Here is a 15,396-nt window from a genome sequence, read left to right as displayed (position 1 = left end):
ATCCCACAAACTAATAGGGGCTGGTCGTTTGAGAGAGCTTTTCTGATAGATGATGACTATGTCATGCATATGAGGAAGTGGATTCCAATATTTATGGCTGAAAACTTAGGGACCACCCCTATTGGTATACTATGGGATACATTCAAAGCAAGGGTTTGTGGGGAAACCACGATTTAGCTAGATTAGACAGAAGGGGAGAAGCAGCACTTACAGGAAGTCTATCAGGCTTTATCGCTGGTTGAGGTAAAGCGGACAAAAAATATACTGCTTGGAAGAACATTTAATGAAAAGGTGGGGCATACACTAGAATTCAGTGCCAGAAACAGGCAACTTATGGGGATATTAAGCAAATTCAAGACCCTGAACTCTGACCTATATCTGATGTAGGGGGGATACACTATGCCTTCCAAAGATATTATCAACAACTATATGCTGAGGAGATTGTGGAACCTGGTGAGATAGAGTCATATTTAGATCACGAGGCCATGAAAACATTAGAAAGAGAGGATTGTGAGCTCTTAGATCAACCTATTTCGGCAGGAGAAATTACACTTCCAGCCTCCGGACTAGCATCTGGAAAAGTTGCGGGAACGCACCTTTTCCCGGGGGAATTTTATAACACTTTTGCCCACTAGTCTTCATAAATATATGCTAGAGGTATTTTTAGCAATTCAGAGGGGCACTCCTCCTCCAGATTCATGAACCTCGGCTAAGATTGTGGTGTTCCCCAAAAAGGGAAAACCGGTGCCGGAGTAAGGGTCATATTGACCAATTACATTAATCAATTGTGACACTAAAATCTATGCGAAAATCTTAGCCTCTAGGTTATCTGAGATCATAATTCTTCAGAAGTAACAGCAACTGGGATGTCAAGATATATCTCATATCAGTGCCAAGTCCATATCTTTTTTTTGTGAAGGGATTCTTAGCGCGCAAACTGGTACTCTGAGGAGAGTCCTGGCGCTACTACAGAAGAAGGGCTAACGAGAGGGAAACAAGAAATGTAGTCAGCATTTGGGGAAAAGCCAAGTTTTTAGGTTTTTCGGGAATAAAAGGGTAGGTTTAATGCATCTGAGTTCCAGGGGAAGTTTATTCCATAGAGAGGGGTCGCGGAAGGAAAAGGATAGCTCACTTAACATCAACATTTCATCTAATACACTTTATGCCATCTATGTTTTATTAAGAATGTATCGGAGGATAAATGCAAGACTTTTTCTCTGGATCTTGGGGTAATCAGTGGCTACTAGGCATTATGCATTTGTGCCTCAACAACAAAGTGAACATTGCACTCAAACTGTAATACCTCTTTATGCACTTGACTCAAAATGTTGGATGTCCAGTTTTTTCTGTAAGGTGATATAAGCCCATTTGACTTATCTGATTTTTCAAAAGACTGCTTTGTCTTAAATAATTATCAGAAGGGGGTAATGCATCAATCTTTTGTATCATTGCTGTTGTGCTAATACAATGTGCAGTGTGAATTTATGGTGATGCCTGCCCCCAGCCTAATACACTATATCAAATTACATCAACACCTTCACGTTGTCTTAGGGCTGGGGCCGGGACAAATTACCTGCATCATTATCAATGCTCAAAGTTTGTATCCAATTGCACTGTTTGCAAACCTTAATAAATAAATGTTTTAGAAAAATCATTTTCTTTCTGCTGTTAGCCCTGTTTCCTCTTTTAACATTATAGGATCATCCAAATTCTCTAATACATGATCATCTGCATGCATATTGTATGAAATGACAATGCTGAATGTATTCTCACACTTGTAAGTACATCAACAGTTATATGACACAACCCATAAGAAGCTCCTCAATGCTGCCGGGCCACTGAGTGACTGCATTGGATTTCCTTAATTATTTCTTAAGTGACCTTTAACTACAGAGACCAGCCAAACAGACAATACCTAACTACCTACACACAGGTAGATTCATGCTACATTCAATAACAACACTTTATCCTAAACATAGCTGAGTTTTGTCACAGGTTGACAAACTACTTGACCATGTATCTTTTAACAGGTGTCCTACAATCCTACAATCCTTCTTTAAGCTTTGGACCAAATGCCATATTGTATGATTTCTGTGACTACAAAGGGGTGTCAAATTCATTGAGAGCAAATGGTGTCATATTTGGTGCCTTAGCTTCCTCACCTGAGGTTATCTTTGCCTTCAGCCATTTTGTCAGACACTCCTTGTGAACAAACTGTAGACTGCCTCCACATCGGCATGGCTCTAGCAGAGGGTTGTCTGCTGTCCCTCCAGAAATGAGACAAATCCGGCACAGATCCCCTTCCTCTTCAGAGTCTTCTTCCAGCAGGCTAAATGAATTACATAATACATTAAATGTGATTTTTCAGAGCTCCTAGGATCCATGTAAACAAGTCTGCTACCGTTGTTAAATAATAAAGACCCAACAGGAGGCCATTGACACTTAGAATGGGATAGACCATTTGCTCTACATCAATTACAGGTCAATATTACAGATGGTAAGCCTGTCTAGGCAGTGGCCCTGGTAGAATCATTACATTAGCCACCCATACATTTGACAACTTTCCACTGTTAGAGTGTGGACATATTCACCATGTGTTGCACAGTTATCGGGAAAAAAACAAATATACTATGAGAAAACTGAAATAAAAAGTCATACCATTTACAGATACTTTCAAGGGGAAACAGAATGGCAATGCTACTACACAGAACTTAAAAAAGCTTTATAAAACTCTATCTGAATTTAAGTATACTTAGGCTTTCCTGTTTTCAGTTTCTATTTTTGTCCTTTCTGGTGGGGTTTTTTCAGTGTTTTCAATACCTTAAAACAGTGGTCATCAGTGGTTACACATTTTCACACCATTAAAAACAACAGAAACAGTGTTTTTCCTGTGTTTATGGACTATTTAGCTTTTATTATTGCTTGCTTACTGCACTGATAGTGCATGGTATATAGACAGTGTACATACAGTGTATATGAGGTCCAACTATATTTTGTGAATCAAACTTATTGTAGTACACCATACAATACTTCTTCAGGGAGTCTTTGGTCATATGCACTCGCTCTTTCTTTCCCATGTAAACTTTTTTCTGTGGCAAGGCCCTCTCAACATTTACACTTGAGACGCACAATGCCAAAACATCCAGTGCACAATTTGCTAACTCTGGCCACAGACATAGCTTTCCATATCAATACTGGTGCACTTGAAGATTGTGATTCTCTGGGCAGCTTCTGCAATATTTGCTTTGAACTGGCACTTATGCCCTCAGAGTTATTGAAGCGCTCAAAAAAGAAGCAGCACTTTTTAAACTATGGAAAAAATACTCCTTTACGGAAGGGATCTAGAACTAGTACAGAGTACCACAGTGAGGTTACATTTACTTCAAATGCCATGGTTGGTGAAGGGACATTTCTATGCATCAAGCCATTTCTCATACACTGTAAAATAAAAGTTCCTGAATTTCTCTTCAACATTGCTTTGCTTACCAAGTGGCAAGCACTTTAACATAGAACATGTTGCAGTGCCAAAGACACCAAAGGTGCCGCCCATCCTACTCTCAAGGAGATGTTTCACATCTACAGAAATTATGCTGAACACTTGACAGACAAGTGTGTTTTCAGCTCTAGTTTTGTATTATGTCTACTACAACAGTTATGTTTTCCTGTAAAAATCTAAGAATGCAGTGGAGGGTACTTTTTTCACATCACTATCAATATGCTACCAAAGATCCTCCCATTTCTTGCCTATGGCATAATCACTCAGCAAAGATTCTGTAATCAGTTGCCACATGGATAATATAGCATTCACAGCCCCTTGGAATAAGAACAATCAGCTAAGTGACCCAGTTGGGATGACTCTTTTTTTGATGCCTAACAAAGCACAAAATGATAGTTAACACGCATAACAAAACAGAGCAACAGAATGGCCTAAAAAAGCAATAGCATTCTTCATTCACTCTGAAAATTGTAAAACCTTTCAGCATACCATCTAACAAGTGACAAGGATCTCTTACAAGGAATATCTTCAGCTCAGGTATTGATTTTGACAAGTCGTCACACAACGCTTTCATATACGTAGCTGAATCACTGCAAATACAAACAATATCACTCCAATCTTTGTTGAACTTGCAAAGAACCTTTTTGCAGCAGCCTTCCAAGTGTTTTCCATGTTTTCTAAAAGGCTGGTGTCATGATTTCACCTCTATTCCAGATGATTGCTGATAGCACTCTTTTCACGTATACTTGTCACTATACCTTGCATTGAATGTTTAAAGCCTGAGGTGTTGGCAATTCACCTACTATCAATACTGAGTCACTAGATACTGGGGGCTGATGTATCAAGGGTTTTTACCCATTCTCCGTGGGTAAATATGATGACAAATATTGGGAAATATTCTTATGAAACCAGCCATTTTACCTATCAGTCAAAGAATCAAACGAAGCCAAAATATCAAATATGATTTTGATATTTCCTGATTCTCTACATTTTATAAAATAATTAAACGAGACCTAAACATGCTTCTAAACCCTGCATCTTTAGACCAAAGACCACAAAACTGAAAAAATCCAAAGGAGGAGGAAACAATATTTTAGTGGCATCCCTAAACAACAAAACTCAAGCAGAATAATGTTAGCCCAGTCTTTCTTCCTGCTATCTTGTATAACAAAGTTACACTGTATTGGCCCCTACAGGGAAAAAAAATAACTCTTTCATTTGTCTTTTCCTTTCTTTGAATGACATTAGTTTGTGATTGTAAAGGTGTTTTTTCAGTGTTTATATGTTTACACTGGTGAGGGCTATTTCCCTTTCCGTAGGGTTTTATCAGTTATTATAGGGTTAAACCTAAAAGTATACTATACAACTACAAGGACATGAAGCATATTTATTTTGATATTCTTAAGTAATAGCGCTGAAGTGGTACAGCATCCAAAAATAGGCACATCCATTTGGGTTTTGAAATCGAATTCAGAGTATGGTGCTCACATAGGAGGGAAGGAATGTGGGACAGATGACATACTATGAGACTAGCCCATCAACACGTCATACAGTATATAAAGTATCTAATGTATAGACCCGTAATGATGACCCATATGTTTAGGAGCTCCCAAAACACATAAAAAGCTAGAGAAAGGAAATCATCATACAGACAGAAATAACTGTATGCTATTTATTGCCTCAGATTACTTATTTTTAGAGTACTGATAGAGAGTTGCCCACATCCAGTTCTCAGTAAAATAGCATTGTACATAAGAGTCAAATACACAATAAAGCTCTGTTGTATATAGATCTGCATAGTTCTGTACGCAGAGCTTGTCATGCTATATTTTGAATTCGAGTGAGGGTGCCATCCTTGCCCTGTGCCTTTTATAAGTGACATTCCATGTTCCTTGTGCTCTGTTACTGATCGGTTGGGTGGAGATCGCTGAGGTGGAAGTTGTCCGAGGATGGACTCCAATGTGTTGAATTTGGAAAGAAAAAAAGCACCTACCCTGAATTGGATATTCTCAGTGGAATATATTCTTATAACCATGCTTTCATCACAACAAATTTATGACAACAAGGATGGTTTTCAGGAGTCCACCTCCTTCATCGGTGGCGTTTTAGTTCTTGAAATGCTGGAAGCGCTCGATCTTCACTGCAGGCTTCATTGGACTATTGACAGGTTTACACAAATCTGAGGGGCGGAGCCACACACGCTGCATATTTACAGGATTTTATTTGGCAGAGACTGAAGAATTCCGGAAGCAGTTTAGGCGGAGCTTACGCAGGTCGTGTGGGCGTGATATTTTTTCACATTTATGCCGAAAGGTCTTTGAGGCCACCAAGGCACTGCCTCACATGCATCTCACACGCTCAGCTTACTGCGCACCTGCTGTGTTCAGAAGTGAATCATGCAGCGCACCGAATAAGGTGTAAAGCGGTCGCCTTCCAGACCACTGTTTCTTTGGAGGCTCATTACATCTGGGTTGGTTATCTGTGTGACATTCAGTATGGCATAATCCAATATTGTGCACTTGCAGTTCTTTTAATCATGTAATTAATTTATTTTTTAACTCTTTCATTGTAGTGCTCTGTGGCAGTTTACTGTGACAATTTGAAAATATTCAAACTCGGAAGATCTCTCTCTCTCTCTTTGAGGCTCTGGATAGCGGGAACCGTTTGAGTATACTCCCCTACCGACTGGAGAACTATCCTTATGTTCATCTATCCAAAGTGGCCATATGGTGGTATCCCCTTAAATCCATTTAGTTTACGGATGGCTCACTATTTTTACCTCCTAAGGGTCACGTAGCTAGTTCTGTGCACTCCCCAGATAGCTTCTGAATAAATTATGGGATGCCGATCTTTTTTCCATTTTTTTCGTGTTATACAAAAGGCATATTTAGGGGAGGAGAGGGTGGAAGAACCTTATGCACTGGACTCTATTCTATGAATCCCTTTTCCCTTGTCCTCGTATTGAGTGCTTGTTTAACATCTAACGTGAATCTCTGTCTATATCTCTGAGGCTGGCCTCTTTTCTCTGGGTCCCTCGATACTGGTAACCCCCTTCTTTCTAACTGCTTCCATCCAGGGGTGTGTTTATTCTATTTATAGTATGCCCGTGAGAATTATAGGTATTAGTCCCGTTAATCTTGGCACTCCCCCCCAGTCTGTAACTCCTAGCCTGAAAGGTTACTGTGGGTTTAAGATGCCAGCGCTATATATTGATCGAGTGATCTGTTACTATTATTCTTTTAGATAACTGACCTGTCAGCATGAACGTTACGCATCTGAGGAAACTGCTCTGTGACCTATTCATATATTGCACCCTTTGAATCAACACTATTGGACAGGATTGATTATGGGTGCTGCCTATGAGAATGGCATTGACCCTCTATAATAGGTCTCCTTATTTTATGGAATTCTCCTCTTAAGGACTGTATTTGGGGGGCTTTTCTCCTTCTGAGTGCCTCCATAATATATCATTTAGAACTAGTGATGTTCTCCTTGTTTTTTTTCCCCAGAGCGTATTTTGAAATTCCTTCTGTGAGGATCCTTATACTACTGGATTACTCCTGAAATTTAGTTTATTGGTATGGACCCTTATGAGATCTCTAGTCTCCACCATGCATGCCCAAATCACGTTGGGTGATTGAACTTAATTATACATATTATTGCTTTTACTTCATCATTTCTTTACTATCTTGGGTATTCCATGTTCCTCTCTATTTCGTAATTTTAGTTCATTTCATCTCCCTGTCTGGTTTAGTCGCTAGTCAAAATTGCTCTTACCTCACACATGCAATTTTTGTAATTCTGCACCTGTCTGTTTTATTCACCTTTTTTCTGATTTAATGTGAACCACCATGTGATTTGATGTAAATTTATCTTGGTTGGTTTAGGGTGTAATATTGCAGTTTATCCCAGTCCTCTATTACTTTTTAAATATTATAAACAAAATTTCTTAAAAAAGAACCCCCCGAACAGCTATGCCATTCTATTGACCCCTTATTGTTGATTGGTTCTGAAATGTATATATATTTTTTCTACAGATTGTTTGTCCCAATGCGCGTTGGCGTTCCTTCATCTGGGGTTTACCTGACTGATCCCATTCCATCCCCCGGATGACTGTTTTCCATCTATGTACTAGATCAGTTCTTGGCCATTATGTACCTTTGTATTGGTTGACTGGTTGTGGTATAAGGTGTTTGATATGTTGGTATGCAACTATGCATGAAGGTATGAGAGTTTTGTATGATTTTGTCTGTGGGACTGTATTTGTAAATTATCTGGAGTTTTAAGATAAAGCCCTATGTGGTTTGATATTTTTGTAATGAAAAAAATCCTTTGTATGGAATAAAAATGATATAAATGTGCTATCATGTTCTGATTTGATCGATTTGTGGTTCGGGGGTTTCTTAATGAATTAAGGACCTCTGTGTGCGGCCCATATTTAATCTGGTTGGCAGGTATCTATTCTTCTTCGCATTTTGTATTCTCCCCATATTCCTGCCGCTTATTTATTGGGGATCCCCCTTCTGTTTAGCAAAGTATTTGATTGTCATGATTTGATTATTTTTTAAAGTGGATTTACTATAATTATGTATCTGAGACATCCACCCATTATATTTTTAGAGAGGGTTTTTGAGTTGGAAGGCTATCCTGAAGAGTTAGTCATGGATAATGGGGTCCAAGACTTTGGAGGCTTTTCTAAAAACAGGGGTATCAAGCACTATAATGTATCATTATATTCACCCCAATCCAATGGTGCTGTTGAGAGGGCCAACAGGCTACTTTAGGAGTTTATTCAAACTGCTCTCACATGCAGGAAGGATGTTGTCAAGTTTGTCGAAGATAACATTTGGGCATATCATAATACTCCCTATAGTTCCACAGGAGGTTCGCCATTTTCTCTGTTGAGGAGTAGACAATGTCATACGAGATTGCGTCCCACTTGGTTAAAAGATAGGTCACCTGGAAAACTTGGTGAAGATGCACATTTAAAGGATGTAGTAGTTAAAGTGCAAAATGCTCAAAGGAAAATTACTTCTTATCATGATAAAAAAAACTGCCAGGACAGGAGTTGTTTATGCCGGACCTTGGGTTATGTTGAAAGACATGAGACCCAAGAGGTCTAAAGTAGAGTTCAATTTTCAAGGACCTGTTAAGGTAATTAAAATTGCTTGTTCCTCTGTTCTTTTGGAGAATGGGCATTGGTGGGCAACTAGGAATTTGGTATCAATTAGCAAGTTCCAGAGTACTGTTGTAAAGAACAAGTTGCAGCAACAACAACAAACCAGTGACTTATTTCTTCAGTCATTGTATTCCACTACTGCTGAAAGGGGTAATGATTGTTCTCCCATTCACTCATTTCAATCTGCGGAATGTAGTGACCAGTTGGTGGAAAGTAGGATCTGCTTTTATTGTTACCCCCACGTTTTGCCTGGTGCTAAGCTGTTTTTGACTTGTCTGACTGGGATCCTGCTAAGCTCTCTCAAATGGTTATGGTTAGTACTTAGGTACATCCCAGATTGTATACTGGGGAACCATAATCAGTCTCTAGTATATGGTACTAAGGTACGCAGGGCATAGGTACCCCAGAGGTACCCCATGGGCTGAAGCATGCATAATGCCACTGTCTCCCAGAGCATCGCAAAGGCCCCCTTAATTCCACTTCCAGTGGTTGGGGTTCCCTTTGACAGGGTAGGGGTTGACATTATTGGTACCATGAACCCTCCAACAGCATCTGGGCATAGTTAGGTCCTACTGGTGGTGGACAATGCTTCTAGATACCCAGAGGCTATTCCCCTTAGAACCACTACTGTCATGTCTTTTAGGATAGTTCCATCATGTATACCCCGTTTTACATACATTATCCCATCCATACGACTATAACGATTCTAAGCAGGTGACCTCCTACCTAATAGCTTGCTCCTGTCTCTTATACACCAGGCTCTTAGTCTTCTATCAGAATCCCTGTACCTGACCTACATAAACATGTCTCCAAGCGCAGCAGATTTATTCTGTATAAGGGTCACCACTTTTTCTTTCATCCTTGGCCAACAGCCAGCTGTGTATGAAAACACTTGTTTAGAAAAGCATTGGTTATTGTTTCAAAACATTTATGATTGTTTTTAAAACATCCCATGATTGTTTTGACTTACCGCTAAAAATTAGAGGAAAATTCCTTCCAAGCTGAGATGGGGATCTGCATGCTGAATCTTCCACAAGCCGCGGTCTGACATCCCTTGCGGGTTGTCACCCTCCACTCAAAGACGGGTCCTTCATTCTTAAACATTAGGTGAGGGGGCTGGTTCTTCCCTAGGGGTTTCTTGGCTACAGGTACACATAGCTACATATAAGCATATATGCCTACACATCCAGGTTAGGCTAAGTACATTGAGGAAAATTACTTAGGGCGTGCACTTCAGGAATATGCAAGTGCTAATCTTTTTATCTGAACTGCTTATGTTTGTCTTTTTAACACTATGGTAGAAATGTATCTACTGTTTACTATATTGGTACTAGCAATCTCTTTTGTATACTTCTGTCTCCTGATTGTCCCAGCTCATATGTTTTACACAAGACTGTTGCAGGACCAATAAATACTTATTGAAAGTCCTAATCGCCATCCTGTGTATTTTCTGGGAGAAAGCCAGCACGAGTGTCTGAGCGAAACACACTGTACTGTTTTCCACAATCCCTGAGGAATCAGGGTTGTCATGTTAAGTGGTTGCCAGAGACTACCTACACTAATGTAGAATACAGGGGGGTGGTAGTGGCACTTTAGACCTAGCTGGTCTAACTTCTGGCATATCCTGTTGGGGGTGTCCGGAAGTGGTTGGGGCACCAAGCCCTAGTTTAGGTCATCCAAAACACGCAGGTCCTGGGGGACTTCTAGGAGCCACATGACACAACGGCTCCTGTAGAGGCAAGGGTCCTTTGGGAATTTTTTCCAGAGCGGGCTTGCCTAAGGAGGTCTTGACTGACAGAGGTACAAACTTCATGTCAAGTTACATAAAAGCAATGTGGAATGAGTGTGGAGTAAATTACAAAATTCAAAACACCCTACCATCCTCAATACAATGGGCTTGTTGAAAGCTTTAACAAGACCCTAAAGGGTATGACCATGGGTCTCCCAGAGAAGCTTACGCAAAAATGGGATGACCTACTATCCTGCCTTCTCTTTTCCTACAGAGAGGTTCCTCAGAAGGGGGTTGGCTACAGCCCTTTTCAACATCTGTTTGGACATCCAGTTAGGGGTCCTTTGTGTCTAGTGAAGGAGGGATGGGAGTAAATTACGCAATGACCATCTCAAAACCGGCTGCAGCGAATTCTATCATGTTTGGTATCAAACATGCTGGAATCATATCTCCCACTCTGTAAAAGGTGCGTGAGGTAGGATTCCAAGCACTGTAAGAGCCCTCCGTTAGGCTCTCAGTGCTCCCGGTACCAGTCTTCTAGACCCAGACAGCACAAAATGCCTGCTGCCGACCAGAGACGCGATTCTGCCCTCCTGCTGCTGAGCCAAGCTCGAGCAGGGGAAGGCAGAACAATAGGTATCCTGTCACAGGGAGGTGTGACTACCTCTCAGATAGGATTTAGTGTATTGGGGCTGGTGGGTGCGCTTGCTAGCACCACTCAGTCTGCATGAGGGGTACATTTGGTGCATCCTTGCATAGTCCAGTTCAAACCAGGTCTGGGAGCTGTTAGCTCCCGCTCTGGTGTGAAATTGGACAAAGGACATGGAGTATCCTCCCCACTGTCCAAACCCTACCCTGGGAGGGTCTCCTGAATCGTCAAAACCCTTTTCCTTACGGTACTTAAGGGCTTACCTGGGTGTAGGTCCTAAGATTCGTTGTGGGACAAGATTACATTCAGACAACACCTCAACTTCTACCATCTGGGCACTCTGGACTTCATCTGGGCTTGACTTCGTCCCCCTTTAAGTCTACTGCATCGTCTGTGCACCATACAGAAATCGCATCCAAGACACCTGAAGGAATCTCCCTTGAAGTGAAGAAGTCACTTCCCAGCATCTGCAGGCACTGCAACTAAGCTGACCGGTGTGCTGATATTGAGCTCCTACGGACCGCGAAAGCTCAGCCACACAGGTGGTGGTTCTCCACAGCTCTCGAGTCTGCCCTGTCCACTCACCAAATTTGAGGCCAGTATCCCTCGTGGGAGCCGCAGGAACTGTGCACGGCGTCAACTTGCCGTTGAAAGGCTTGTTGGCTTCCTTACACCAAGATCTTCGGGCTCCAAGTAGCCCCAACCTCAAGCATCTCCAGTGAGCAGAATCTTCGTCCACAGCACATCGATTGCATCGTTGCCTGCATTTGTTGATGAGCTGCTCAAGGTTCTCCTGTGGCTCCAGTAACTCCTGTGGGTCCTGTTGAAGGTCACCTTTGTTTCTTTTGGTCTCTCCTGATTGCTCGGGGTCTGCCCTGACTTCTCTGCTTGGGGTGAGTCCCCTGGATCTTGCTTGTCCCGACATTGCTCCTTCTTCAAATTCTATGTTGTTTGCAGTTGTCAAGGCTTGTTGGTGCTCCCGACGGACACCGACCCCTCAACTCTTGCTCTCCGATGTGGAACAGCCTGTGCACGGCTCCTGGTCTTCTTCAGCTTTGCCTGGTCCTCACAGCTGCAGAGTCGAGGTCACTGTTAACTCTCCTGCAACTCCTGACATCGGTGGGCATTTCTCTACCAGGTCTCCGGGTCATTCTTGAGTGACATAGACTCTGTCCCCTCTGCTTGCAGGTATTTCTTATCCTGAATCCACCTTCGGATTCCACCGGACACTTTCTCCTTCTCCAGCAGCGGCACTTTCCTGAAGTCCTCCACTGTTGTGGATCGTTTGGCTGTTTTACAAGACTTGAATGAACTAAGAACGAAACAAAGCAACGTGTTCCTGAAGCCACCCACCACTGGGGAAAAACCAACCGTCCCAGCAAGGCCAGTCTGGATCCCAAAGCTTGGTGATCTAGTCAGAAAAAAGATCGCGGTTGGGTAAAGAATACATTAAGACATCCTGGAATTTACTATACACACACAGATGTTGGAGTGGGGGGGCGTGAAGTGTTTCTTAGCGGTTCAAACTGTGAAAACGCACTAAGCGGTTCTCTCCTTTGCCAGGGTATTAATTTACACGGGGCCTGCGATAGTTTTTCTAACAACTTATCCTGTCACCTGCAAGGTTCACCAGCTGCAGTGACTGATACAATTTTTGGACAGCTTTCAAATGGAAGTTACCTCATGTTGAACGATCACAGCTGCAGTGGCATATTGTTGGGTATTCCATATCTAGTAACTGTGTCATCTAGGGTCATTTGCTTTATGCAAGTATTGTTTCCACAAACCAAGACAGCCAGGGAGTCACCTCTATGGCCTTCACTGAACATCTCTTCTATACAAATTGATACTTTAAGCAGAATGAAAGCCATTCTTTTGCAAAAAACTGTGCCACTGACCTCGGCCCAAGAAACCTATGATCTACAAGTCGCAAGGACTTCTGCCGAGATACATGCCCTTTTGAATACAAACTGCCCTATACATTTCTCAGAACTGTTCAGTCGTATCTTAAAACCTGTCTGATACAAGTGGTATTGTACATGTATTTAAGACCGTGTTTTCCGGGCTGTTAGCACCTTTTCAAGCAGTCCTCGGAATAATTTCAAACTCTGTGCACTCTGTGTTTGGCGGATTACCCCTCCTTTTGGGACTCTTTGCAGGAATACTATTTTTGCTCCCACTGCTACGATATGGCAAGCCAAATCCCCAGCGACACCCAGTTCTCCATGGAGATATCTCTACTGGTGATGAAGTGTCGGGAGCGCATCGGTCAAATTGTGGGATTACCACGACTACGAAAATTATATACCACATGGTTTCTGTCATTCAGACCAATCTGGCAAGATTGCATCTTACCTGTTCTACGCTGCCTGCTATGCGGACACCTGTCTAACACTCCCATCAGTCATGCCAACGGATGTTGATATTTTGCTGGACCCCGTAACGCCCCATGCTCTGTGTTGTCCCCAGTGGCTACCAATTCTGATGACGGCATTCATTGAGAGCTCACAGATGCAAATTGAACCTGCTGAGGTACAAGAGGAAATATCAGGCGCGCAGGTACCATCCAATACGAACATTGCTGATGTGACCAATGCTGAAAGCGATGCTTCACATCTATGTGCGGTTAATCTTCTAAACGAGGTTATCCAACTTTCACCTACAATGATAGTCAACTTTTTGTCTACGGACATAGAAGATTTCATGTTTTCTCCAAGCCCTAACACTGACTTTTGATTTTGCCACACAGTCTTCTGAGAGACTTTGAATTTTACCTTAATTTTTCAAAACAAGGAACTAGCTTTGGAACTTTTTTCCTATGATTAATTTTTTTTCTTCCAAATTTGTATTTTTCAATTTTGGCACAAGTAATCTGCTTAATGTAGAACTATTCACCGAGAACAAGAATTCTTTGAACACTTCCAAAGACAATATTTGACCTTGTTCGTGAGCAAATGATTATGTAATCTGACATGAAATGGTTTCAGCACTTTTTCTTCTGTATTTACGAGCCATTTCATAAATAGTATATTTTCGTGATTCATTCATTTGGCATTCAAATGTAAATGTAATATGCTTAGAATGAAACATTGCTTTAATGTGTACAGCACCAATGCATTTTTTATGCTTACAACCAGTTCTAATGCATTTTTTATGTATTTTGGACATGTGTTTAGCACTTCATGTATAGATACATTTTAGATATGTTATCATGTTTAGAATTTAGTAACGTCATGCATACGAAAGTGGAGTGGGTGTTGTGTATTGATTTAGATTCTGTATGAATATTCCCGATTCATGCCCTTATATAGGTACAATTCACATTGCCCATATATAGGCATCGAAATCCAGTCCTTATTTAGGCATAGTCCATGCTACTTAAATACAGGCATGCCTACTTACATCCGTTCATCTACGTCACAAAGAGTTCTTGGAAAACCAGACTCTTAAGCTTTAGGGACTTCCCCTTGCCTGGATATTCATTTCTCCAAGAACTCATTTATTATGCAGTAACATCTATTCCTTAGGGGTTCATTCATGACGTTCATATACCCAACTTCTACGTCAATACTGGCACTCCTAAACACCTTCAAGGTATAAATATACCTTCAATTGCTATGGCAAGGCACAGTGCGGTTCGGCTACCTACTTGCACGACGCGGCTCGCCACAGCAAGTCCCAAAGGAACTCATCTCCTCAACTGACGCACTGACCAGACGGTGTCATCCTCCTGCCGAAAATCCAGCTGCAGTGTTTCTGACTCCCCTTGCAGGGTGTTAGAGAATCGAATCCTGGGAAAGAGATACCAGCCTCTCTCATTCTAGGGTATGGAGCTGATTGGAACCTAGAGAAACCTTTGGCAATTCTTGGCAAAACTAAACTAAACTATAGCTAAAACAGCACCTACTTCTTCCCTCGTACTAGACTTAGGTTAGGTACACTGGGGTAGGATTATTTTAGAAGCACCAGTTGAGTATTTTAGCCTGTGTTATTTAGGTATGTATTTTCCCGTATGTCATAGCTACAGACCATGCTATTACAGTATTATTTAATATTACTGTGTACGCTGTACGCATTATACTTTGCCTTCTGTCTTACGATTGTAGCAGTTCATATCTCTTGCATGAGAAATAAGACTGTTCAATAAACCCCTTTTTAGTGAAACGCCCGTCTATCTATTTCTCTGCACCTCTGTAGAAACGAAGCATGCACAATTGACTGAGTGAAATAGTTATATATTGTTTCCACGACTCTGAAGATATTATTCCGACTCTAAGGGAAACAAAGTTGTCATGTTTATGCGGTTGTCAGAGACACATCCCTTCTTGTTCATTCGAGAACGT

The 15,396-nt window shown here is 41.5% G+C and overlaps 1 protein-coding gene across 2 annotated transcripts in view; it reads right to left on the bottom strand.

Annotated features, from left to right (window-relative positions):
- The window catches only part of MARCHF10 (membrane associated ring-CH-type finger 10), a 279,236-nt gene that overhangs the window by 137,484 nt on the left and 126,356 nt on the right, over nucleotides 1–15,396 (bottom strand). For both annotated transcript variants that reach the window (XM_086923827.1, XM_086923826.1), the window contains exon 7: nucleotides 2,163–2,329. In XM_086923827.1, coding sequence (XP_086779953.1) covers nucleotides 2,163–2,329 — 167 coding nt within the window. The remainder of the gene's footprint in view (nucleotides 1–2,162; nucleotides 2,330–15,396) is intronic.

This window comes from Lissotriton vulgaris, chromosome 5 (assembly GCF_964263255.1).
Source record: "Lissotriton vulgaris chromosome 5, aLisVul1.2, whole genome shotgun sequence".
Lineage (NCBI taxonomy): Eukaryota > Metazoa > Chordata > Amphibia > Caudata > Salamandridae > Lissotriton > Lissotriton vulgaris.
The sequence above is the reverse complement of the archived record's forward strand: the minus strand, read 5'-3'. Positions and strand labels throughout refer to the sequence as shown.